At 48.1% G+C, this 24,818-nt stretch overlaps 1 protein-coding gene across 2 annotated transcripts in view; it reads left to right on the top strand.

Annotated features, from left to right (window-relative positions):
- The window catches only part of LOC125333020 (vascular endothelial growth factor receptor kdr-like), a 120,780-nt gene that overhangs the window by 46,997 nt on the left and 48,965 nt on the right, over positions 1 to 24,818 (top strand). For both annotated transcript variants that reach the window (XM_048318486.1, XM_048318485.1), the window contains exons 4-11: positions 99 to 226; positions 2,572 to 2,731; positions 4,020 to 4,156; positions 5,599 to 5,758; positions 6,533 to 6,650; positions 8,280 to 8,455; positions 18,871 to 19,021; positions 21,469 to 21,574. In XM_048318486.1, coding sequence (XP_048174443.1) covers positions 99 to 226; positions 2,572 to 2,731; positions 4,020 to 4,156; positions 5,599 to 5,758; positions 6,533 to 6,650; positions 8,280 to 8,455; positions 18,871 to 19,021; positions 21,469 to 21,574 — 1,136 coding nt within the window. The remainder of the gene's footprint in view (positions 1 to 98; positions 227 to 2,571; positions 2,732 to 4,019; positions 4,157 to 5,598; positions 5,759 to 6,532; positions 6,651 to 8,279; positions 8,456 to 18,870; positions 19,022 to 21,468; positions 21,575 to 24,818) is intronic.

Raw genomic sequence — 24,818 nt, 5'->3', positions numbered from 1 at the left:
CTTGCACACAAGCAGGAGGTCACTGGATGTCCTGACTCCAAGGGAGCTCAGTGCTCACTCTGCAGTGCCCTTCCAAATCCACGTTCTTTTCCCTGCAGATTACAGGAATCCATTTGTGGAGATGCACTCGGAGCACCCTGAAATCATCTACATTGTAGATGAGAAGAAAACAGTGGTTGTCCCCTGCCGGGTCACCTCTCCAGACATCAGACCCAAGCTCACCCAGGTAAGACGTGGCTTCAGAGAAACTCGGTTCAAGGTCTGGGCTGCCAACACAGTGGGGAAAAACACGGATTAAGATGTATAAACCTGGGTAAATCCAATAAAAAATAGCAAAGACACTGAAAATCCAGAAACATGAACCTGTTCTTGCAGTGTGTTACTGTTGAACTGGGTACAAAGATTTTTGGGGGTTAGGCTGAGTTTATTACATATTTTTCTTGTGTTGTGGCTTGATGTTCCTCCATCAATTGGCAGCGGTAGATGACAAAGCACTATTTTCCTTCAAAACTCTTTGTGTAACACCTGGCCCTCTGAAAGCTTCTCTCCTTTATACCTTGAACCTCCTCAGAACAGTTGCCCATTTTTGCTTCATTTCATCAATTCAAACCAAGTTTCAGCCTTGGGAATAGACAGCTCCAGCATCCATCCCTTTGGCAGCAGTCACACCTGAATGTCAAGGTTACAGCACGGTCTGTGCAGGCCAAGGCTGTTTGGGATAATAAAAATGGAAATTTAAGGTCTGGGCCCTGATCAGTCAATGGATTCACTCATTTAAAGGGCTTCAGAACTGCTCTCCAGAGTAGCCTGTCACGGAGTGAACAACAGGACAGAGGTCTCCTGGCTCCAGTCCTGCATTTTACATCAGGAATTCTGTGCCTTTCCATTCCCCTGCCAGGCTGACAGCTTGGGAAATCCTAATAGGGATGGGAGCTCATCCTGTGCCCCTCTTCCAGCCTGTTCTGGAGGGGCTGTGAGGGATGAGGCTGCCCTGGACACGGCAGAGAGGGGTCTGAGCACCTCTGCTCCTCGTGGCAGTTCCATGCCTTGGATGTCCCCTTCCCCTGGGAGGCAGCACAGGGAATGACAGGGCCTGGGACAGTGCTCCAGCTCCTGCTGGGACCCCTGGCACATTCCCAGTAGAGGTGCAGGGGGACAGCAGGGGCCTTATGGCTTTGGAGATCTCTGTTTTTAGATCCTGTCAGCAGGGATTAAAGGGGGGAACAAGGCTCCTCTCCAGTTCTCACTTTAGGCTGGATAAGTGTTATCATCTTCCCTCCTTGGCTATAAAAATGAAACATCCCCATCTGATTTGAGCCTGCTTCCACCAAATTCATGGCTGGAGCAGTGCTGCTGACCCTGGCAACCATCACGTGAGCCTCAGGCTGGCCTTGGAATTCCCATCTCCACGTTTATTCCCTTATTGATGGGCAGCCCTGCTCTTCCTTCTTCCCAGCTAAATTCCCGGTCATTTCTCCAAACACAAACTGCAGCCTCGCTGCTGGAATGAAATCTCCCACTAATTCTCTCCCACAAAAAGTCACTCCCAGAAGATTTCCCCATCCGAGCAGCTGGAGCACAGGGCAGGGAGGCAGAGGTTGGGCACAGCTCTCAAAGGAGCGCTCAGGGCCGGGAGCCGCTGGGACCTCGCGCCTCGGGAAGCTGCGGGATCCAGCCGCGGATGGCACCGCTGGCTTGGCCCTGGCTGGGAATTCCACAGCGCCAAGGTGGCGGCTTCCCGTGCCGGGAGGAAGCGGGGTGGGAGAGGGGCGGAGGTGAGCACGGGGGAGGAGAGGTGAGCGAGGCCGTCGGACAAATTTAGAACATCCTCTCCTTCCAAATTCAATCTCCAGGAGACAACGCGCTTCAAAGGGAGGAAAGCCACTGTGATTTCCTTCGAGCAGCATTGACGCTTTCTTGTTTGATTGTTTAAATAGATATTTGTGAATATTTTATGAAGACATTTAATCTGTGTGTGGTGTTGAAAAGGGCCTCCTGAGCAGGGTTATTTTTTCTTCCCCCCTCCTCCAGCCATTGGGGAGCAGAGCTGCCAAACCCTGAAGTTCAGCTTTATCACGTTTTATTATTCTTGTGGAAAATGGACTCTTTGCCACCGTAAATTAAGTTCCTTATGTTACCATTATACTTTAAAATCGTTGCACTCTCTTTAAACATGCACAGAGAAAGGTACCTCTCACTAATACCAAGCAGATCCCAGCCACCTCAATTTATCATCTTTGTTACTAAGAAATTCACGGTAAGACACACAACTCAGACTTTTAATTTTGCTTAATGTGATTTTAATTTGGGGCAAAAAAAGCTTTCTCAGTCTTGTCAGATCTGTTTAGTCACCGATCTGGTTCAGTGTGCATTTGCCACTTCCAGCTTTGACCTTCATGAGTGCTAAAGCATGATGAAGCCTCAGGTCTCAGATCTCTTTCTGCAATTTGCCTTATTTTTCCTCATGCTTCTAAACACAGATGCCACAGCTTGATTCTTTCAAAAGCATTTACAAGAAGCCCTGGCTCTGAGGGGAATGGGAATTCTCACTCCTTGTCTGTTCCCTTGCAGTACCCTTCTTCTGTAGAGATCAGCTTCAAGAGGATGGTGTGGGACCCCAGGAGAGGCTTTGTCATCCCCTCCCACTCCTTTGTGTACTCTGGGATCCTCACCTGCTCGGCCCACGTCAACGGCAGCGTCTTCAACTCCTACTACCTGGCCCAGAGACTGGGTGAGTGCCCAGGGACCACCACAGAGCCTCTGTTTCACAGGCAGCTCCTGCCTGGTACTCCTTGGTTAGCCTCAATTATATTTGATAGATCTCACTGGTCTGCATCTGCAGCAAGCCCGAGCTGGAACGCTAAAAGTAAACTCATTCTTCCTTTTTTTCTCTATTCAATAGAACTTGGATTGGAGCCACTCCTGGTTTTGAAAAATGACCAAGTGCTGAGGTGGTACAAAACAGGAGGGTTTTATTCAAACCCCACCAAGGCTTTGTTTGCTTGGATTGAGCTGTATTTACATTAAAACAACTGCTGGTTCAGGATAAACCAAACAGCAGCTTTCTTTTTGCTTCTGGTCATTAACCACGTGTGATCATCATATAAAAATCTCACTACACCGCTGATTCACATCTTTGCTTTTTCATAGATTTTCTCTTGGTGATTTACTACACCATTTCCCTTGGATTTACAGCTGAGCTTCAGCTCATAATTAAAATCTGAATGTGAAGCAACTAAACATTAAATTTTTGAGTGCTGGGCATTTATATGAAACCAATTAGAATTTATTTTTCTTTCGTTTTCCATGTATGTTCTTTATCTCCTCATTTATCTTCTGTTTACTGGGAGTTCATTCCCATTAGCTCGTGGCATCCTTCTATACAATCAGCACTCAGCTTTGAACAACAGCCTTGTAAATTTGTGTGGCAGCCAACTAGAAGTCCTGTAAATCCCTCTCTTTCTCCTTTTTCTTCCCTTTTGGAGTAATTTTTTACTAAAATCAGGAATGCAGACCTACAAAACCTCTTAGGCCATCGCTCTGCAGCTCAGAAGGACCCAGGAAATCCTTTTCTCTCTTGGGTTACTGTCAGTGGTCTGGGGTGGTTTTGGTACTGGGCACAAAAAACACTGATGGAAGTTCAGAGCTGATGTATTTAAGGCATTGATAAATGTGCAAGAGCAAGATCTGGGGATCCCATTCAGGGCCTTGGGGATCCCATTCAGGGATTTGGGGTTCCCATTCAGGAAGGAAAGGGAGCTGGGCAGGAGAGGGCAGGAGAAACATGTCTGATGTCCAACAAAAGGGGATCCTCTCATGTTGAGGCCCTCGAAAGGATGAGTGATCTTTGGAAACTCTGTTCCGTGGAGCTGATGAGAAGGTTGGAGCCACGGCACATGGAAGAGCAGCCGTTCCTGACTGACTGTGTCCGTGGGATCAGGGATGAGCTGATGGATCCCACCCTGCACGGGGCTGGTGCAAAGAGTGCTGCTGTCACAGCTCTGCCTCTTCCATTGCAGAGGGCAGAATACAGAACCTGGCTCTGAGGGCAACCCCCAAAAAGCTGCTGGTTGGAGAAACTCTGCATCTGGAGTGCAAAGCAGAGACCTTCATCAACGGGCGCATCGAGTTCATCTGGACGTGTCCCCGTGGCAGAGTGAGTGGATGGAATTCCTGTATTCCCCCCTTCCCAAAACCCACAGGGCTGAGAAAACCTAATTATTATTTATTCTGAAATTACCCAACCATTTGTAAGCCTATAATTGATTGAATTTTGTGTTTGGATGAATTCAAAACTTCTCTGCCCTTCTTGAACCTGCAGATTAAATTGCAAACCTCAGGCTAAATAAACCCTTGTCAAGAAAAGCCAGGAATGTTTCCTTCTTTTTGGGAAGAAAAACTCCCTCATTCCTTCTGTCCTGGCTGTCTCATAGGGACAAATCTCAAGTGCAGGTTGTAACTTGTCAATCTCCCCATCTATTTTGGTATTTATGAAGTAGGAAAATGCAAAGGAAAACACAACTGAACCTGTGGAAATCATCTGCAAAGAATGAAATCTAAATTCTGAGTGTGGGGTCTTGAGCTTTCTGTGGATACAACACAAAACTGCCAAATCTGAAGTAGAAATAAGTCAGAGACTGAACATTTAAGGTTCCAAACCCTGTCACTTCTAAAAAAAAAAAAAACAAAACAGAAGGGGATCATTTCCCAAATCAGTTAATTTATCTGAGATTCTACTAATTGGTCTGAGAATTAAAAAATTGGAGTTTTTTCTTTTTAGTTCAGCAAAATACACATTGCAAAGAAGCATCTAAGCCTCTTGGGAAGGTGTAAAATGTGATCCCTAAAATCTGTTTAATTTTGATTTGTTTCCTTAAAATAAAGAATGTCCGAGTTTGTTTTGGTGAGGAAACTACAGAAAATGTAACACAGAATTTACAGAGGTGCAAGCACTACAGTGTTACTGAATTTGGTTTCTTGAAGCCCATATGGTGGAAAAGAGTTGTTTTCCTATGAACTCTCCTTATATTTCTAACATTATAAATGTAAAACTTCTTGGCCAAATCTCCAGGAGGAAAAATCCTATCAAAAGCAATCATGCTGTCTAAAATTCTCCAGGAATTTGCATTGGCACTGGGCTGTCATAATAGATTATATTTCTGTCATAATGTATTTCTTTTAGAAAGCAGGAGGTTTTTAATGCAGAAAAATTACTGACTGTGACCAAAATCAATTAAAAAACCCTCAAAACCAAAACCTCAGAGCACAGCTCTGACCCTGCAGGAGTTTTGCCCTGAGACCCTTGGGATTTGCTCCTGGAGAAGGGCTGGGATGCATCCCCTTATTTACCTGCCTGCCCAGATTTCAGTACAAAGTGCTGCATTTCCACTCTGTTTCTCTCTCTTATTAGAGTTGGTAATGAAACTTCACACAAGAGCTCTTCCTGCTGATTTGCCTTTTATATGATTTATTTCAGTGATGGAGAGATGTGATCATTTTGAGATGAATCGCTGCTTTTCTTTCCTGGCAGCCTTTGAATGGGTGAACACGAAAATCCACTTTCTGCTGCTTTCTAACCCTGTTTTTTGTGACTCCCAGCACCCTCACCCCAGAAGAGCGATGGACCAGAGTGATGTAGTGTACAAAGTCGGCAGCAGCCTGACAATTGAAAATGTCACCATGGAAGATGGGGGCCTGTACATCTGCAGGACATTCAATGCCACCAGGCTGGAGGCCAATGTCACTGTCACCGTGTATGGTGAGTGCTGCAGCCACGCCACGATGGACCAGGGACCAGGAGTGTTTGGCTTAAAGGAATTGAAATGGCATTAGGGAGAAATTCAATCAGTTAAAACATCTATTAATTATCGATAGCCTCTAATTAGTCAATGAGAGTCAGCTCCCGTGTCTTCCAACAAGTTCAAGAGGTACATTTAGATGGGATATTGGGAAGGAGTGCCTCCCTGTGAGGGTGGGGAGGGGCTGGAATGGTTTTCCCAGAGCAGCTGTGGCTGTCCCTGGATCCCTGGCAGTGCCCAAGGCCGGGCTGGACATTGGGGCTGGGAGCAGCCTGGGACAGTGGGAGGTGTCCCTGTCCGTGGCAGGGGTGGCACTGGATGGGCTTTAAGGTCCCTTCCTGCCCAAACTGTTCTGGGATTCTGGGATGTCTGAGGGAGCTGAGCTGTTTGAAAAAGCTGGCATTGACTGTGGTTGCTGAGGCCCTGGAAAATCCATCCTGCTGGCTCCACATGGACAAGAGATGCCCCAGGCATTCTGCACAGCGATCCAGGGGCAATGCTGGTGCATATCCTCTGCTTTCCACATGAATTCCTTCTTGTGGGAACAGCCCCTCCTGGCTGAGGCTGGGCTGCACGGGGGATCTGAGGGAACAGCCGGATCCATTCGGTTCTCTGCAGCTCTGCAGGTCTGTACTGGAAAAAATCTCATGTGGGAACAGAGTAATTCACAGGTGTGAGCTCTGTCCTGTGGCAGAGCTGCCATTCCAAATGTCCCTGCTCATTTCTCTTCCCAGAAAAACCCTACATCACGGTCTCACACAAGAAAGGGCCTTACTACGAGATTACCTCAGGACACAAGTCCCTGAAGCTGGCTGCCAAGGTGGACGCCTTTCCTCGGCCGACTGTCACCTGGTGAGTACCCCATCAACAGCAGGAACACCTGGCCTCCTTTAGGGATCCTGTCTGGAATAGATCACCCCTGTTCCTGGCCATACAGACCAGAGATGGGAGCTGGGAATGCCCCGAGCTGTGCCTCTGCTCTGGGCTGCCTGAGCTCTGGCAGGCTGGGCAAGCCAGCCCTCATTCCCAGGCTATTTTCCTCTCTTAGCCATGCAAGAGAGGTGCCTCCAGGAAAAATGTGTGTCTCACTTTCCCTGGGCACAGAATTGTTTGGGAGATCCAAGGAGAAAGCTCTCGGGGAAGGGGTGCCTGTTCACCCCCAGCAGTGCTGGTCAGTCTGGGAGGGGGCAGGGGATAAGAGAAAAAGGACAGATTTTTAACAGAAGAAATTGTTTCTCTCCAGAACTTTTAAACAATGTCCTCCAATCCTGTGCCAGCAGATCCTTGCAGACAGTGCAGTGAATCCTCCTGAGCAAACTAAAGGCTCCACCAGGATTGCAGTGGATTTGCTAAACAGCAGCTCCATTTGAGTCTCTCTTTACCGTTTCATCACTTGGCCTCTCTCCTGCTCCATTTTTAACAATCCCATCCAGTGCCTTTTACATCTTTACCTGCATCAAATCCAGCGGGTGCCTGTCCTGGCAGAGAAGGTGGCATTTCCCTGGAGCACCTGTCCTTGGCCAGCTGAGAGCCTGGCAGGCAGCAAAGGCTTGCTCAGGGCTGGTCTTGCTGCATTTTATTAGCAGTGAAATAACATGAAATCCTCTAATTTCAGTGGAGTCAGTGCCAGGAGGTCTTTTTAATTGCTGCTGTTATTTAGGGATGGGGATGTTTTGGGAGCTGAAGTGGGGACCGACCCCTTCTCCCTGCCAAGCCTTTGTTCCTGGGCTCAGCATGGAGCTCTTTGGTGGCTGCCTGGGACCACCAGAGCTGCCTTCCCTCAGAGCCCCAGCTGTTGATGTTGGAGGTCTCTCAGGATGGTTGTTTTTACGACTGCAAAGGAAGTTTCCAGCATCCTCAGGCAGTGGGAGATGCCCAGTATCCTTCCACCAAGCCTAAAGCTCTGTGTGTGGCAAAGGCTGGCCTAATTCCTAACCATAAACCTGCGTGTGGGGTTAGCAGTGGAGAGGAGCCTCTCGTGCAGATGCTGCTCTCCTGCCCTGAGGGAATATTCCAGGCTGGGAATTCCTCACTGGCCTCCCTATGGACCAACCTTGTCCAGGACACAGTTTAACTTTTCCGGAAAGACTCACACAGACATCCTGAGAGACAATTCTGCTGAATTAATCTCTTCCTTTAAAACTGAGGACACACATTTTGCTAATCCATGTTTTCCACACTTGGTGTTGCCCATCCAGCTTCATCTGGGGGCATTTAGATCACAGTTGAGCCTGTGAGAGGCTCTGTTCACTCAGACCCAATAAAACACCTTTCCTGTGTGGAATGAATCCATCCCACAGCACTGCAGATGTGAATCAGTTCTGGTGTGGATGGATAACAGGAATAAATATCCAACCCAAGCAGTGATTCTAGACCTGCATTTCCCTTGCTGGGATGACCCTTTATCCCCCCTCAAGTGGGTGACAGGGTTTCTGAGGGATGACAGGAACATGATGAGCCTTGATGGAACTTCCCAAACAGGTACAAGGATGGCAAACTGATCAAGGACAACCACACCTGCTACGAGCCAGATCCACTGAAATACAGACTGGGAATACGAGATGTGAGGCCAAGACACGCTGGGAACTACACCATCGTCCTGAGCAACCCCAAATACGGCCTCTACAAGAACCTCACCATGCAGCTGGTGGTGACAGGTAAGGACTGGGTTATTTATCCGATTTTGTGTGATCCTATTGTGCCAGGCAGCAGGAATGGGCGACATTTCCTGGTGTTGAGCTGATAAGAGCTGAGGCAGCACTGCACAGAGATCACCACCTCCCTCAGGAACCACTGAACCCCTCATTTCAGCTGCTCTGAGGAGTCAGTGTGACGCTGGGTCATTAAAGTCCCTTCCCCTGGGACACTGCACCAAGTGCTGGGACAGTGGCTCCACACAGAGAGGTGGAAATGCCTGGAAAGGGCACAAACTTCACATTTTTATAGGAGTTTAGGAGGATATCGAGTGGAGAGGTCTTTAGAACCAGGGGCAGAGTTTCCCAAGAGAAGGGCTGGAAGTTTTATCCCTTGGGATAAAGCTTGGGCAAAGCACTGGAGAACATCTGCTGGGACAGGAAGGGTCCCAGTGGGGCTGACGGAAGGAACTGGAGAAGCTGCCCTGGCTTTTATGTCTGTCCATCATCCTGCTCCAGATCCACCTTCCAAATCTGTAGTTGCTGTTCTGTCACTTCTCTGCTGGCAGCATTTGAGGGACAGGTTCATTTTCAGGGGAATTTGGAGAAAACTGCGGTGTGCACTGAAGAGGGTTCACTTGCCATAGAGGGAAAATAGATGTTGGAATGCCATTTATCAACCTCCCTTGCTGGGATAATGCAGGACAGAGCCACATTGTCTCTTTGCACATCCACTGCCTGTTTCAATCCATTGAATTTGGCAACAGAGATTGAATTATGAGGCCAAGTAGGAGTTCAGCAAAAGTTAGCTCTGCTTTCCCTTTGTATTTTCCACTTGGGCAGTCTGTAGTTATTGAGACAGGTTTGCTCTCTTTTCTGTGGTGAATTCATCTCTCCTTACCCTCTTTACACCTAAAAATATTCTCAATTGCCCAATTTTTATATACTTACGTATCATTGCCCCATGTCACTTCCAGCCATTGTGTTTTTCTCATTTCACCCTTCAGAAAGGAATAATGCCTAAAAAATGGAGAACTCGTCACTTAGGCATAGGTGGCCTATCAAAAATGGTAAATAAGACACGGTAGCTTAAAAAACCTGAAATAGGACATAAACTAATGTGTGATTTAGGAGAGGAGGGAGCCAAGAACATGCTCATGGTCAGGTCCTGCAGCTCAGCTGAGCAGAAGGAACGTGTTAAGCTGCATAATTTGTCCACTTGAGATTGTTTTTCCACACAATGGTTTTGCCTCTTCAGAGAACGGAAACGTTGAAAGGAAGAGAGAATTAAGAATGATAATAAACTATCTTGTCAAGGTAAATATTGGTGTTTGCGTGCACAAGGGAGCGTTTCCTTGAGGAGCTGCCGTTCCCCAAATAGGCAATCGAAAACAAACAGAGCCTTTTTCTATCAGCAAAATGCTATTTCAGGACTAAACCAGCCCAGCACAAGCTTTTCATGTCCATGGTGCGTCCAAGCTTGGGGCATCCCATCTCTCACACGGTGCTGCTCACCCTCAGCCTTTCCAGGGGTCAGCCCAGCAAAGGCTTCATCAGCAATTATTAACTATTTAATTGCAAACCCCCCCCATTTCTCAAAGTCCAGCAGCTGCAGGAGTGTTCCCAACTGTCCTGTGGTGAAGCACAGGAAAAGCACGCAGCAAGTGCCCCTGTTCTGGTGACAGCAAGTCAGGGAATGAGTGCAGGCCAGGGAAACCCCTGCCCAGGGTGCCATGGGGGGAAGCTGGAGGCTGCAGGCAGTGAGGGTTTGCTGGGCTGCAGCAGGACTGGCACACAGCACCCGGGGAATTCTGCCACCCCTGCCAGGCTCTTCCCTGCAGCACCACCCCAATGAGCTCTGTGCCAAGCACTCAGCCCAGGAGAGACTCGTTTCACTGAGATTCATGTGGGTAGAGCCCAAAAAGGACAAATTGGGCTCTTGAAGCTTCTCCAAACTGCCCTTTCTCTTGTGCTTCCCATCACAGGGCAGGGACAGCTTTTTCAGGAGCTGCTTTTTCAGACCTGGGCATCCTTTGCTTTCATTTCAAGTGCACTCTGGAGCTCCAAACTGAAAGCACATTGGAATTTTGCCCTTAACCCTCCACAAATAACCTGGCACTTATCTGCAGCCATCATGACTGATATCTGGGTATCACACCTGAATAGCTTCAATTGCTTGGAGTTTCAGCAGACTCTGAGACAAGAGAAGGAGACCAAAACACACTTTGTAGCCCCTTTCTGCAGGGATTACCTGAAAGAACCCACCTCTGAGCTGGAGGTGTGATTAATGCCTCTGCTCAGAACCATAGGCAGCCTGCAATTACTGAAGCTGGGATTTGTACGCAGGGTATTAGTGGAGTTGATGGAAAAATCCTCTTGGGCTTCCAGTGGACACAGTGGTTGGAGTATCAGTTTTGTGTAGTGGCTAAAAGGTGGAGCCTGCAGCAGTTCAGCACCTGATAAACCTCCTGCTGAGTAATAACCACGTACCTCAGAGTGAGGAGCAATTTCTGTGTGAATAACAGCACTGCTCCCCAAATCCAGGGCCAGCCTTTTATTTCAGAGGTGCATCTGCGGAAGGGAGTGAGTTCTGATCCACAGTGCTAAAGAGAAGAGGGGAAATTACATAAGCAGCCTTTGGCGTGAGGAGATAAATGTCATTTGAATGTTTTCTGTTGCTGCAAGGGGACACTGCAGTGCAGAAATGATCAGTAATCACACAGCCCCCTCTTCTGAGAGTCTCTTCACAACAATCCATCATTAATGTGCCACAGGTACTCAGCTGGCACTCAGCGTGCTGTGACGGAGCCATCAGCTGCATATTTGGGCTGGGTGGAGAGGAAGTTTGAAGTTAATATTGTTGTGAGTTGTTTTTCACAAACAAAGTATAAACAGCAGCAGGGCTCGACCCTCAAATTTCACTGTGCTAATTTTGGCAGTGTTTCACTCACTAATAATGGTGGCAGAGGAGAACCCTTTAAGCAGGATGAGAACAAGACCAGAACTCCCCTGCCTGAGCCCTGTGGGCAGTGTCTCTCCTGAGCTGCACTGCTCCAGGTTTCCTTGGACTCATCTCCTGGGTGTTTAACTGGGAGCGATCCCAGAGTTCTGCCCCACTGCATGCACAGGGTGTGCCACCCCATGAGAAGGAGTAAAACATTAGGAGCTATTTCCCCCAAAGTTTGATTTGGCCACAAAACTGAGGAGTACCTGCAGAGGGATCAAGTGGAGAGGGAGCAAGATGGGCAAATAACTCCAGAGCTGCAGGGTGGGAACTGGGAGAACAAGGTCCAGCAAGGAGCTGCCTGGCCTGGAGGAGAATCGTGCTGCTATTCCAAAAATGCCTCTGTAAGAAGTGGCTTAGCTGTGCCTCTGGTCACCCCTGCTCCCACTGCAGCTGGAATTTAATCCTGCAGGAGCACATATCTCCGCATGGAGTCACCTTGGCTCATTGTAGGACTCAAGTCCCCAGGAGGTAGCTGATTGCATTTTCAAAACACTCCTTCTTTACATATTTACACATCAAACACTGTCCAAGAAGTGGCGGGTTGCTGTGGTTTTGTTTTGTTTGATTAAATTCTTACTGAGAAAAGCTTCAAGAAAATAATGTTCTGAAGAATTTGGAAGGGAGGGAGCAAGGAGAAGGAACAATCCTAGCAAACAGCTTAGCAAACAGCTGGTGGCTGAAAATCTGAGCCAGCCAAGCAGGAGAAATGCGGGAGAAAAGAGTTATTCCGGGCTGGAGTGCAAAGCGGTTTCAGAACAAAACATAAACTACCCCCTCAAATCTATTTCTGGGCAAGCAGACTGTGTTTCATCCTCACCCTTGTCCAAGTCATCTGCGTCCATCAGGGTTCCTGCTGAGCCCTTTCGGAGCAGCCAGCGTGCTCTGGCCACCACCTAGGGAGCGAGGAGTGTACTGAAGCACGACTTCATTCAGAAGTGGGATGAATAACCTCCTTCACCACTTTGCCTTTCTTGTTTGTCCCAAAGTTTCTCTCCTGTGCTCCCTCCAGGCTCTTCCAGCAAATATTGCTTTGGGCTCCAGCTGCTCCAGCCAACTGGAGTTACATTCCCTCCTAGAGTCCTTGATTCCCCAGGCTTGTGCTGTATCTGTAGGAAAAGCAGGATTAAGTGGTGGAAATAACCTCCACCGTGGGCAGCAGAAACTCGGGCTCCTGTGAATTCCCCCTGTCCTGGGAAGGACTGGAATGAGAGTGGAGCATGGTACTGGTTACACCTCAATCTGTTCCCAGGCAGAAGCAGCTCCACAGCACTGAACGATGCACATTGCCCTACTCTGTAGTCAGGCCAGCTCTTCATATTCTGGTTTAAAAATCAAAGGCAATTCTGTGCCTGACCTTCCTTGGATTGCAAGGGATGAGTGGACATCAAAGGAGTCCCCAGTGATCTCCACAAAAGCCAAGAAGTATGTGGTGATCCATGAGAACAAAACCCCATCACCTCCCCAGAGCCTGAGCAGGGAGAGGGGAAGGAGCCTTGAGGATGAGGTTAATGCAGCTGGGCGCTGCCAGGGCCGAGGAAAAGAGCTCTGAGGGTGGGGGATCTCAGCTCCAGCCAGTGCAGGACAGAGGGGACATCCCACAGTCCCTTGTGTGTGGAAGGGTCACTGAAATCCCTGAGCTGAACACTGTGAGAAAGAAGAACTTCTTTGGATTCTTGGTGAAACCCGGCTGATGTTCAGGCTGGAGGACTGAGCCACACAAATGCTGTCCCTTCCCCCGCCTGCATGGCCCAGGGTCCTGCCAGGGCTTTCCTTTGTGGACCACATCCAGCTCCTGCCCAGCTCCTTGGAGGATGAGCCACTCAGGAAAAGTCAAAGCAGAAAATCGAATTTTCCACCTCCTGGGCCAGCCGAGCAAACTAGAAATCCCAAAATAAAACCCATCCAGCCTCTTTCAATGTGTTCCTCCCCAAATCCACGGCTTTGCTTTCCTCCTGGGTTCTGGGAGCAATGTCTGTAGCCCATGGATGCAGGATGCAGAGCTCCAATCCACACTTCCAGCCTCGGTTATCAGGCACAGGCAGGAGAGAAACAACTTTTTCTGGGGGATTGATGAAGGAAAAGAAGAATGCAGCAGCACAAGGAGGCTGCAGCGGCCCTCTCACGTACACTAATCATGAACAAATCCTGAAGAGTTTTCTCCCTGACATCATCCAAGCCCTGCACACTTGCAGCTCCCAGGAGAGCCCTTGATGAAAAAGTCAGATGAGCTATTTTCATTTCTCTGGAAGTAGCCAAAGCAATTTTAGGAAGGGGAAGGTGGGGCCCTGCTGGAGTTTGCCAGAAAGATCCGAAGCATTCAGCTCACATCTTTGCAGCAGCAATCTGTCTGACAGTCCCCAAAACCCAGAGTGAGGGAGGAAGAGGCAGCACTTGCTTCCCACACTGTCCCTCAGCCAACCTGCAGGTACATTAACTGAGTTTGGGAAAGCAGGCAAAGGGGACAGAGAGAAAAATCCCCGAAAATTGCTTGCTCTGCTTAAAATGAGCCGTTCATCATCACCTATTTGCTTCTGAACTCTGTAAAAAAATAAGACGGGGAGAAACAGATGAGAGAAACCCCTTTTTTGCCCCAAAGCTGCATTGGGGGTGAATGACAGCTCTGGGAGAGCACTGGAAAAGAGATTTCTTCCTGCTCTGGGAAGAGAGAGGCATCCAAAAGTGACACAGGTCAGAAAAACCCAAACCAAGCTGCACCATCATTTCAACACCAAAATTCCCTGTGGGGCAGGTCAAGTTCTCTGTGATTTCTCCTAATACCTGCTCGTCCAGGATCCAAGTGCCTGCTTCTCTCCCAGCCCTGGCATTCCCAGCCCATTCCAGAGGGTCACAGTGGAGCAGCTGGAGATTAGGCAGGGGCATAACCCTGACCCTAATCCCATTCCTGGCCGTGGTATTGACTCCCAGAGAGGTTTTGGCCACTCCTTTCAGCTGTTTCCTCACAGGTACCGTGGGGACAGGGCCGTGCACCAACCTGAGAGCAGCTGTGGGTGCAGGGTATGGGAAAAAACAGCAAACCAGCTACAACCAGCCCTAGAATAGCTCCCAGTCAAAATCACACAAGGCAGTGGTCAGTCTGAGACAAAACATGTGTTTTCAGGTAATTTCACTCAGTTTTTTCTTTTTTTTTTTCCTTTTAATGGAATGGAAAGAAATGAAATGTGAAGTGAACCCAGACAACTTTGTCATTTTTGGGTTTTACTCGGAGGGAAATTTCACCCTTTCCCAGTCCAAGCCTGCACTAGGAAGTTCCCTCTCTACCTTGCAGAATACTCACTTGTATTCCATTAAGTACTGTACAAACATCAGATGGAAGGCTCCCAAGTGCAAATATTTTTTGGGTTTAGGGAAGCAGAAAAGATAAATAGAAAATAAGTTGCAACTCCATCAAGGGTTTTAATGAAGCCCCATGTCCAGCAAAGTATATAAAATTGAGACTAATGCTTCACTGGCCTCTGTATGTTGTTTTAATGATGTGCTTAATGTGAAAAGATTTTCTGAAGCCAGTTTGAATGGTAGTGGAGAAGGTGCATAAACAGCAGTTCAGTCAGAGGTCACTGAAAGGAAAGCAAAGTTTCTCTAAAAAAGGCAGAGAAACTTTCTCTGTGCTGTCCTCTATATTTGGATGCTCCTTTGGGTGACAGGTGTACAACCCCTCATGGCACCTGCAAGCAATTCAGGGAAAGAAGGGTCCTGCAGAGGGGTTCATGTCCTAATCCTTGTACAGATTATCTGCTCCTAATGCCACAAACTGGAGATAACAGCAGCGAGGAAGGTGAGATTTGCATAATGCTGATCAATTTGAAACCCACAGTAAGCAGAAGTGCTTTTTGATTGCATATCCCAGTGCAGAAGCAGCCAAGTCTTTAGTTATTCAGGTCAGCTCTCACAGCAGCAGTTGCACCCCTGCAAGGCGAGCTGGGGATACGATCACACTTTTCCAGCCAGAGAGGATGAAAAGCCATTTATTTGGATACATTTAAAGCCATCTGCACAGCCCGCCTTCCCCACACAGCCAGGGACCAGAAAGCTTTTAAGGTTTGTTTGGCTTCTGCTCGAGAAAGCTCAGCCTGGCGAGGGCCGTGGCCAAGGGCTGGGAGCAGAGGCTGGGGGGAGCAGGCAGCTCCCGGGGAGGAGAAGTGGGATAGGGAAGGAGGGAAGGAAGGGTGTGGAAGGAAGTGCTCTGGCAGTGCTTGCAGAGGGGTTTGTACCCACAGCCTGCCCCACGCTGGACATGAGCAGGGATAGGGGTTTGTGCATAACCCCTGTGCTGCTCAGCGAGCAAACATGAAAGGGAGAGCAAAGCTCTGTCCGGAGGGGGATGGAGAGAGTTACCTGAAACTCTGCTTGGTGCCCCCTTGATGCCTTTTCCTGGTCGTAAAATCAAGAGTCGTACATGGTTAGAAGGGGAAAAGGGATTTTACCTCGGTATTTATTTTTATTATTATTATTATTATTATATACACGTTCAGGTCATGCATCGAGATGCACCCCACCAAGTCTGCCCCCAAAGATCGGGTATAACCTTATAGGGGTTACTAATTAGCAGATCTATCAAAGATTCCCCAATGAGAGGCTCAAGTGAGCCCCCCTCCCCAAGGAACCTTCCCCTGGATGGTTCTATCTTGGTTTACAGTGTGTGTTCTGGAGAGGACCTTGGGCTCTGGGCCACACTGATCCCCGGCTACGAAGCTTCTGAAATGTTTAGTCTCTCAGCTTGACAAACAAGTCCAAGAATCTAGGCAAAACCCTCAGTAACGCCAGGCTCTGGGCTCAAAAGCCCTCCACAGGCTGATGTGAGAGCTGGGGATACTGTGCAGGTGCCAGCCCTGAGAAACTGGTCTGAGCCAATCCAAAGGGCCAGGCCCACCACAGAAACCAGTTCTTGGCTTTCCATCACCTGTGGAAGTGCTGTAAATAGGGTTTGGCCCAGCAAGGGGAAGGGCAAAGCCTTCAGGGGTGAAATGGCCGTGGCAGGGGGCAGAGGGTTGGAAAGGTTTCACCCCCAGAAATGTCCCCCATAGGAGGACCCCACTTTCCCCCCACAAACCCGCAGTGCTCCAGGGCCAGCACCTTGCAGGGACAGGGGAGCACAGTGCGGTGTGGGAGGGCTCTGTCCCCATCGTGGACAGCTGAGCAGGGTCACCTGCAGGGTGACACCACCTCCGTCACCACCTCTGCAGGGGAAAGGCAGAGACTCTTGGAAAAGCTGCTTCAGTCTCTGAACTCGTGCCCACAATCAGCCACCACCTCGCTCTGTGTATTGTGAAAGAACACAGGGGAAGGCATTTCTAGCCAACCCCTCACACTTAAAAAAATAATTGCTCGATCATAAATAATGATTATTTCAATTGATGAATCATTTTGACTCATTTTAGGTCTCGAGTCATATTTAATGTGCCATAATTTTGGCATGAAGAATTCACTCCCCAGTCGTGCATATTCTTGTTAGAATTGGATCAAGTTAAATTAATATTTCTTTTTTAGGAGGAAAATTTAAATGACAGTCAACCAAGAATATAGAAAAATGTCCTGATATTAAAAGATTGTGATCAACCCTTGTGTCCCCATGCTCCTTCACATACACAAACACCAGTGCCCCTGCCCAAGTGTGTAAAGTTTTGTTTTTACAGCCCAAAACACAACACTTGAGTAACCTTTCACATAACACTCGTGTAACCTTTCACACAACATTTGTGTAACCTTTCACACTGAACTTCGAGTCTTTCTCCAAGTGAAAATCACACTTTTGAGGTCAGTCCAGGCATGTCAAACACAGGATTTGAGACTGAAAAGCGTCCGAGATAATAAAAAATGTGCTTCTCCCTCTGGGGAGAATTTACAGAATTATTTTTATGATCAGAAATAATTTATTAGTGGGAAATGAGAGGCCAGCTGAGGAAATTCACTGTTAGTCCCAATAGTTTGTCCTGTGAATTGCTCAGGAATCTCCAAGCACTTGGAATCCTACAGCTCAGCTCAGCGAGAGCCACACCAAACAGGGGCCAGCGTTTGGGTTCCTTAGGGGAAATGTTAATCAGGACCTACTGAAGCTCCTTCAAACAGCCAGTGTTTTATGACAGGATGGAATATGGCTGAACCTGCTCCAGTCAATGCTTCCATGGGGTGGAGAAGGAAATACTGATGTGTTTTCAGGCACTGGTGAGGTCAGAAGATCTTTCAGAGTCTGACCATGAGAAATGCCAAGTGAGAGTCCCACCAAGACCCGGGAGCAGCCTGGTCAGTCCTCTCTTAAGGGGGCTGGAAGGCAAAAAAAGATTATTTAAAAAAAAAGAGGGAAAGGGCTCAAGATTGATGAGGTGGGCAATAGCTCATATTTACATATCTGGGGCCTCCCTGACAGCAGAAAAAATAAGTTAACCCAAAAAATAGAAATCTAATCTACATTCACTTCCCAGCTTGTCAGAAGGCCTCGGTGCAGAGCAGCCTCTCTTGGCAGCACAGGGGTGTCCCATGGAGGGACCCCACCAATAAATCTGTTTGATTTCCTGTTATGAGAAGCAGACAAAGAGATAGGGCCAGGGATGGGCAGAGCTGTCTGCACAAGGGAAGAGCCTGTGCTTTCACCCCAAACCCAAACCCACCCTGTCCGAGGTTAGGAAAAGTTCACTTCACTTTGGGGCTTTTTTCCCGTTATTTCTCCTTTCCGTGCCTTCCCGTGGGAGCTGGAAGGAGACAGGACAAAGCGTTTCTTTCCTGCTGGCAACGAGCAGCCCTGAAAGTGTGACAAAAAGTTTGCTCTTGAGAGATTTCCAGTGCGAGGGTGTGATCTTGCAGCCCCTCCAGATGTGAGTAATGCCGTGACATTTTTAATGGGTGTGTGGTTGGTGAGAATTTCTTGGCATTTCTCTCCAAGTGTTTCCCCACACCACTCCTTCCTCGCTTTCCTGTCCCCTCCATCCAGTGCACGTTACACACACACAGAAAAGGAAAGATTTCAGATGAAAAAGGTGTTTTGTCCCAAAGCCCTGAGGACCTGGTGGCTGCCCTGCAGAGCAGCAGCTGCCTGATAAGGTTCCTCTCAGGAGCTGACATCAGCACTCCAATCCCCTTTTGCCCACAGTCCATGGACTGATCCCAATCCTGCAGTCCCTGCCCAAGAGTGTTCCATGGCATGAATTTTCCAGAAGTCTGGCAGGTCCACACCAACACTTGGAAGGGATTAGGATGAATGTGGTAGCATTGCAGTGTATTCTGTGAAATGCCACAACCAACACCCTTGTTTCTGTGGAGGAGTATTTTCAGAACTGCTGGGAATTTCCCCACAACACCAGCAGCCTCACTGGATCATCACTTCTCCCAGCAAAATGTTTCAAAACCTTTTATAGAAACATGACCATGGATGTAAATTTGCTCATTTGCATTTTTGTGGGGTTTTTTTTTTTTCCTTTAGAGAGACCCAAGATCTATGAAAAGGAAACAGATTTTGATAAGATTGTGCGGGTGGAATTGAGAAGCAAACACAAAATCCAGTGCACAGCAAGCGGGAATCCCGAGCCGAGGATCGAGTGGAAGTGGCAGCCCTGCAACCTCACAGACACCCTGTAAGTGCCATCCCTACGGGTGAACATGGTCCTGAATTGTTGGGTCGTTTCCAGTCAGGTTTTCTTTCCCCTCCATCCTAACTCATCTGAGCTGAAACCACGAGCAGAGTGAAGATCTCCAGGGTTCTGAGCCCAGCTGGTGTCTCTGTTCGTGCGCCTTGTGTATTACCTGAACTGTGTTAAATAAGTTTAAAGTGACTAAAGATCACTGAATTTTCTTTACCTTGCCCAGCAATGCCCCTGTGACTTTCCCAGACCTTTCCTTAGTGCTGCTGAATGCCGTGAATGCTCTGACAAAGGAAAACCAGCAGGATTTGTGGGCAGAGCTAACAAACCTTTTGCCCTGCAAGCTCTGCCAGACAAACCTGCTGAAGGCTTGGCTTCCTTAAATCCATGTGGGATTCATGGCACTTCCCAAGGGCTGTCTTCACTCGTGCACGCTGAGCTCAGGCTCCTGTGGCAGCCTCTGTGTCCCAGAAACTGGAAGAGGGAACTGTGTCTTACTGGGGACCCTTCTGTGCTGGAGGCTGAGGTGTGAACACACAGCAAAGTCACTGGGTCAGAGCTGCCAGAGGAAGGAGGCCAGGGAACAGGCGGGATGGCTTTGGAGCTTTGCCTAAAGGAGACATTCCCTCTGCTCCTGCAGTTCCCTGAGCAGAGGGGTCTGCAGAGAGAGGCCTTGGCTGATGCCCAGTCGCTTCCCTGGTAGCTCCTGGGCACATGCAGGAGCCAGGTCCTGCACAGTTCTGACCACTTCAGCTCCTCCCTGCAGTGAGAGGGATGAAATCAGGTTTTCCATCCGTAAAAGAAATGAAGACAAGTCTAGAAAGTGAGAGGGAAAATTGCTGGATGGTGCCTTGTTTTCTCACTCATTTATTGCTGTGAATGGCAAACTGTGAGACAGGGGAAAAACGTGGAGGAGTCCTTTCCCAGGTTCTCTGGTGCAGCACGGAGATGTTGGGAGATCCAGTCTCAGCTTGGGAGGGACCTTGTGTGCCTGCCCAGGGAGGTATCCCGCAGTTACTCTGCTCCTGTGGGAATAAACCCGGGGATTTGTTGGCGTTGTTGGAGGTGCAGGGCAGCAGGAGGCACAGGGGCTCTGCTTGGGAGGGGCTTAACAAGAGCAGGGTGGAAACACCACGTGGAAACAGGTTCTGCATCCTCTAGGAAAGCCACAGAGATGACCCAAAATCTTTTCCAGACCTTTGTGTCTAGGGGGAGAGAATTGGCCATGAGTGCCGAATTAAACCAGATCCAAACCAGCGACCTGGTGGCAGAGGACCTCACATAACCCTTGTTGCAGCTCTCTGGCTCTCTGATCTTATCAATTTAAATACAATTGCAGAGTGGCTCTACCTCTGCTGGCCCCAGGGGCAGCCTTATCTTTCTGCAGCAGAAGCTGGAGGAGGATTCCTGTGGGAAATGACACAGCCCCCATTTCCTTCTGTTGTCTGACTTCCTCTCTCTCTCTTTCTCTCCCCCCACTCTGCCTCAGCAGTGCCCTTTGAATCCCTGAGCACCAGCATTGTCCCTTAGAGCTGGGATGTGATTTACTTCCTCTGAGCTTTTCCCCTTCATCCTAGGGACAGGATTGTGCCTTGCAGGAAGTCCTTCAAGACATCTTCTAATTAGGCCCCTCTGAGAGCTGTAAACCCTCCCCTGACCCAGGGTGTTGCCCCTGTGCTTTGTGTGCCTTTGGCTGATTTATGGATGAATTTTCTGCAGCATCAGCCCTTGGTCAGCACCTATAAAAGTCCATATTCATTTCACCTCCTGAAACCCCGTGGTGGGCTCAGAGCCTTTGCTTTTCTAGGAGTGAGAAGAGCTGTGTCTCTGCTTAGTTTTTCCAAGTTCAGAAAGACAGGAAAGCTTCTTGCCCTGGATGGTGCAGTTGGACCTTCCCACATGACATCTTTCACACTCTGCTCCTTGCCCATATTCCAAAATGAAGATTGATACCTGTGGAATGTGCAGCATTAAAGGAGCCTTCTGCTGTCACTATCCCAGAATTTATCCATTCCTGCTCCCTCAGCCCACACTTCCTGTTGGAAGCTGAGCACAGACAGACACTCAGCGACATCCACCTCCCTGCACTTTGGAGTGACGGGCATTAAGAATTTGGAAAGATAACTTATAATAGCCAGATTAAACTGACATGATTGAATTAGCTGTCCAGTATTTTCCATTTTCAATCTTTGGAAAGTTTTGGGGGGGGTCCATTGCTGGTCATGAACTGATTTTGTTTGCCTCTGTCAAGGTGCTTTGTAAATAATTTTGAAGTGTTGCAAAGAAGGAATGGAGGAATTTCACAAAGAAGTAACAGATTCCAGCAGCAACAGCTTTGGGGAGTTTTTCAGACCTATGACTATAATTTAAGACTGACATTGTCTCGCTCCAACACACCTCCCTGCTTACCTTGAACACCATCTCTGCTTTTCTACCTCCAGGTGCAATCCTGAGGGGCCAAAAGTTACGGTTCGGGAGAACACGGTCGTAGGAAACAAGATCAGGAGCATTGAGAACACCCCCATGAGGCAGGGGGATAAACCAAAGGTATGTGTGGGACGATGGGGATGATGTCAGGGAATGCTCACCCCCAGCTCCTGGTTCCCAAGCTGCTGAGGGTTCTTTGCATGCTTGGAATTCCCCAGCGCTGGGATCATCTCAGATCTCTGCTGTTTACAAGTGCTGGGCTTTGGGAATGATGTCACACGCCCTGTTTAAAACTCTCCCAAGACTTTGGGGTCAAAACCCTCCGTGTCTCCCTCAGTCTTGAGAAAGTGTGAGAGTGGTTCAGTGCGAGGGGTGCTGTCATGAGCACTGATAAGGACTCTGAGTTCATTAAACACTTGGAGAGCTCTTTGTCCTGCCCCCCTTTTTCCTGTCCCCCTTTGTCCTGCCCCCGTTGTCCTGCGCTGTTTTCCCTACTCCCAGCAGCAGGAGCTGACCAAGTGTGTGTTGTGCAGCCCTGCAGGGCCACAGGTACCTGCTCTGATTTCCAGAGTGTGCAGGTCCTGGGCTGAGACCACTTCACTGGGACAATGAAGGAGGGAAAACCTTCCTCCTACACTTCCCTGCCTGCTTCCCTGTCCAACAGCCCTGGGATCACCCTGCCTGTGTGAACTGAGAGATCCCACCAGGAATTACCTGCTCAGTGTCCCCCAGGTGCTACTGGCTGATATCCACATGTCCATGCTGGGAATCTGCTGTGGATTCAGGGCCTCCTGGCTCTGCTGGGCTCTGGCTGGGATTACCTGTTGGACTTGCAGGGGTTGCTGGCTCCAGGAGTGGGTTTGCAGCTGCAGCTTTGGAGGTGGATGGTCCAGATGGTTCAGTGTCTGATCCTGCAAGGTGCTGGACGCTGCTGTTCAAATCCTGGTTCACCTTTGAGCATGGGATAATTCTGGAGTTACTCCTGTGCTTAAAGTTAAGCACAAAGCTAAAGTGCTCTTCTGGATTTGATCCAGACTAAATCAGCATCTGTCAGGATCAGTGCCTCAGCCATCTGCTCTTTCTCAGGGAGACTTTCCAGTTCTAAACATAATCCAAACCAGAGCTCTGAAAACATGGAGCTTGGGCTGGGAAGGAGAAAATCAGTGTTCGCCTCTCATTCCTGAGTTTTTCCATTGCTGGGAGATATTTATAAATTGAATTTATTTAGATGGCATAGTGCCCCTTAAGATCTGGCTTTAGTGTATTCTTTAAGAATTTTAGATCTTAGGTAAAAGCAGCTCTCTAAAAAGTGCTAATTATTTCTAAAAATGGCGTTTGGTGACATTTACCTTCAAAGCTTCTTCTTTTTCTAAGACTTTCTTGTTGCTTCATGGGCTGACAAGAGCTTTGAGACTCTCAGGGCTACTGTTTGTCTCCACAGATATATAGATATAGATATAGATATAGATATAGATATAGATATACAGTCTGTCTAAATACATGATCTGGTGTCCCAGAGCTTGGTCTGTGTCTTATGATCACTCTTCAAGTTCTTTCAGTCCCCATATAAAAGTGAAGGGTTTCACAATTGCTGTGGCTCAAAAAATACTTGTTGGTTGCTGAATCGTGGAAGTGAGGACCACGAGGGAACCTCCACACCAGGACCCCGTGGAGTCCTCAAAGATCTCCTTGTTCCCCAACTGCTCCTCTCTCTGCCCTGCACAGCCACCTCTGCTCCTTCTGCACTCCCCTGGCATCCCCAAGAGTTCATTTTTAGATGTGTTCTAAAGGGTTGCAGCTCAGCCTTTAAAAACCCTTTAACTTCAGCTTTTACATATTTCATGATTAAAGTTACCAGCTGCATAATTGTACAATTTATGGGATATTCATTATTTTTCTCCCTGGCTGAAAACGCAGTCTGAGGCATTTTCTATTAATTTTTATGTCCTGATTAAGAGTTATTCAAATGAATATAACTAAATTATAGGAATCTCAGCATTCAGCACTTGGTCTTCCTGCTTACATTGCAGACAATTCCTGTCCTTCCCCCTTTCTGAAGTCCAAGGTTCTGTGTTAATTGGAATCTTTATAATAAAAAATATCATTTTAAAAAAAGACACTGAGGAAAAAGTCTTCAGACTTTTCCTTGAGTTTTTATCAGTCGTTATTCCCACCAGGAATGGAACAGACAGGAAACAGCCCAATCCATTCCCACCATATCCCAGCAAATAACTCATCTGCACTGACCAAGCAGATGAAATAATAAAGATGTTGGAATCTGAGCTTTCAGGAGCTGTGTTAGGAACCTGGGATTAGCTGAGGTTTGGGATTTTCCTGTGGGATTTGAGCCAGTCCCATGAGCACTGGAGTCTTGGGCAGAAGGTGGAATTCACCTGGGCTCTAGGATTTGTCAGCACCAAGAGTTCACCATTGGGAGCTGCAGCAATAAAAGCTGGTCCAGTGACATATGAAAACTTGCATTAATTGTTTAGAGCTGCTAAAAACATGGGAATAACTCCCCTGGAATCACCAGATGCAGAAAGTTGCCCAAAGCAAGGCAGCAAGCATGGGTTTTTCCAGCAAACCACTGGTGCTCTTTGATCACATGAAGCTCTTCAGACATCTCCTGACAGAAGTGCCATGTAAAATCGAGCTCTCTTGTCATCATCCTCACAATGATTATTCCATGAGTATTCCACAGACAGAGAAGTGAATTTCACCTCCTCCTGCCTTCCTAAGCCTGAGTCTCATTCCTAAGGAAAAGTGTGTGGTTATGGTTGAGGTAATGATGGGTTTCAGTGAAGTTTTGGTCCGACAGGGGTCGAGGCAGTTGCACTGTGATAGGTTCATTCTCCCTGGGGTTTTGAGCCCATGCTGAACTCACTTTGGGATTTAAAGCACTGCGTGGCTCCTCTGAATCTCCTTTTTCACACCAGGTGTAACACCCGTGACTGCAGGAATTGCCTGGCTTTTCAAGTCACAAGGAGCTAGGTTGCTATTTTATTTTCTTTCCTGTTAGCAAAATAACAAACTGGCCTGAGCTTGAGACCAGCAGAGGAGAAGAGCAAGGCTCATGCATAATTCAGTCCCACTGGGGGGTTCTTTTCATCTCTTTTCTCCCTTTCATGTCTATATGAGAGTGGCCGGGCCACGTGGACATTTCTGCTGGTGAAATTCACAACCACTCAAGAAAACTGACCCAAAAATGCCAAGTTTAGCCCTCCTGAAGGAACAAAAAGACTACATTAGAGCAGTGGGATGTGTGTGGTGAAAAGTGTGTGAGCAGCTCAGCCAGGCTGTTCAAATCTGCCACTTCAGGAAGCTCCTCCAGCCCTGTCATGCCAGGCTGTGCCAGGGACGGGGC

Source organism: Corvus hawaiiensis, chromosome 14, assembly GCF_020740725.1.
Source record: "Corvus hawaiiensis isolate bCorHaw1 chromosome 14, bCorHaw1.pri.cur, whole genome shotgun sequence".
NCBI lineage: Eukaryota > Metazoa > Chordata > Aves > Passeriformes > Corvidae > Corvus > Corvus hawaiiensis.
The sequence above is the reverse complement of the archived record's forward strand: the minus strand, read 5'-3'. Positions and strand labels throughout refer to the sequence as shown.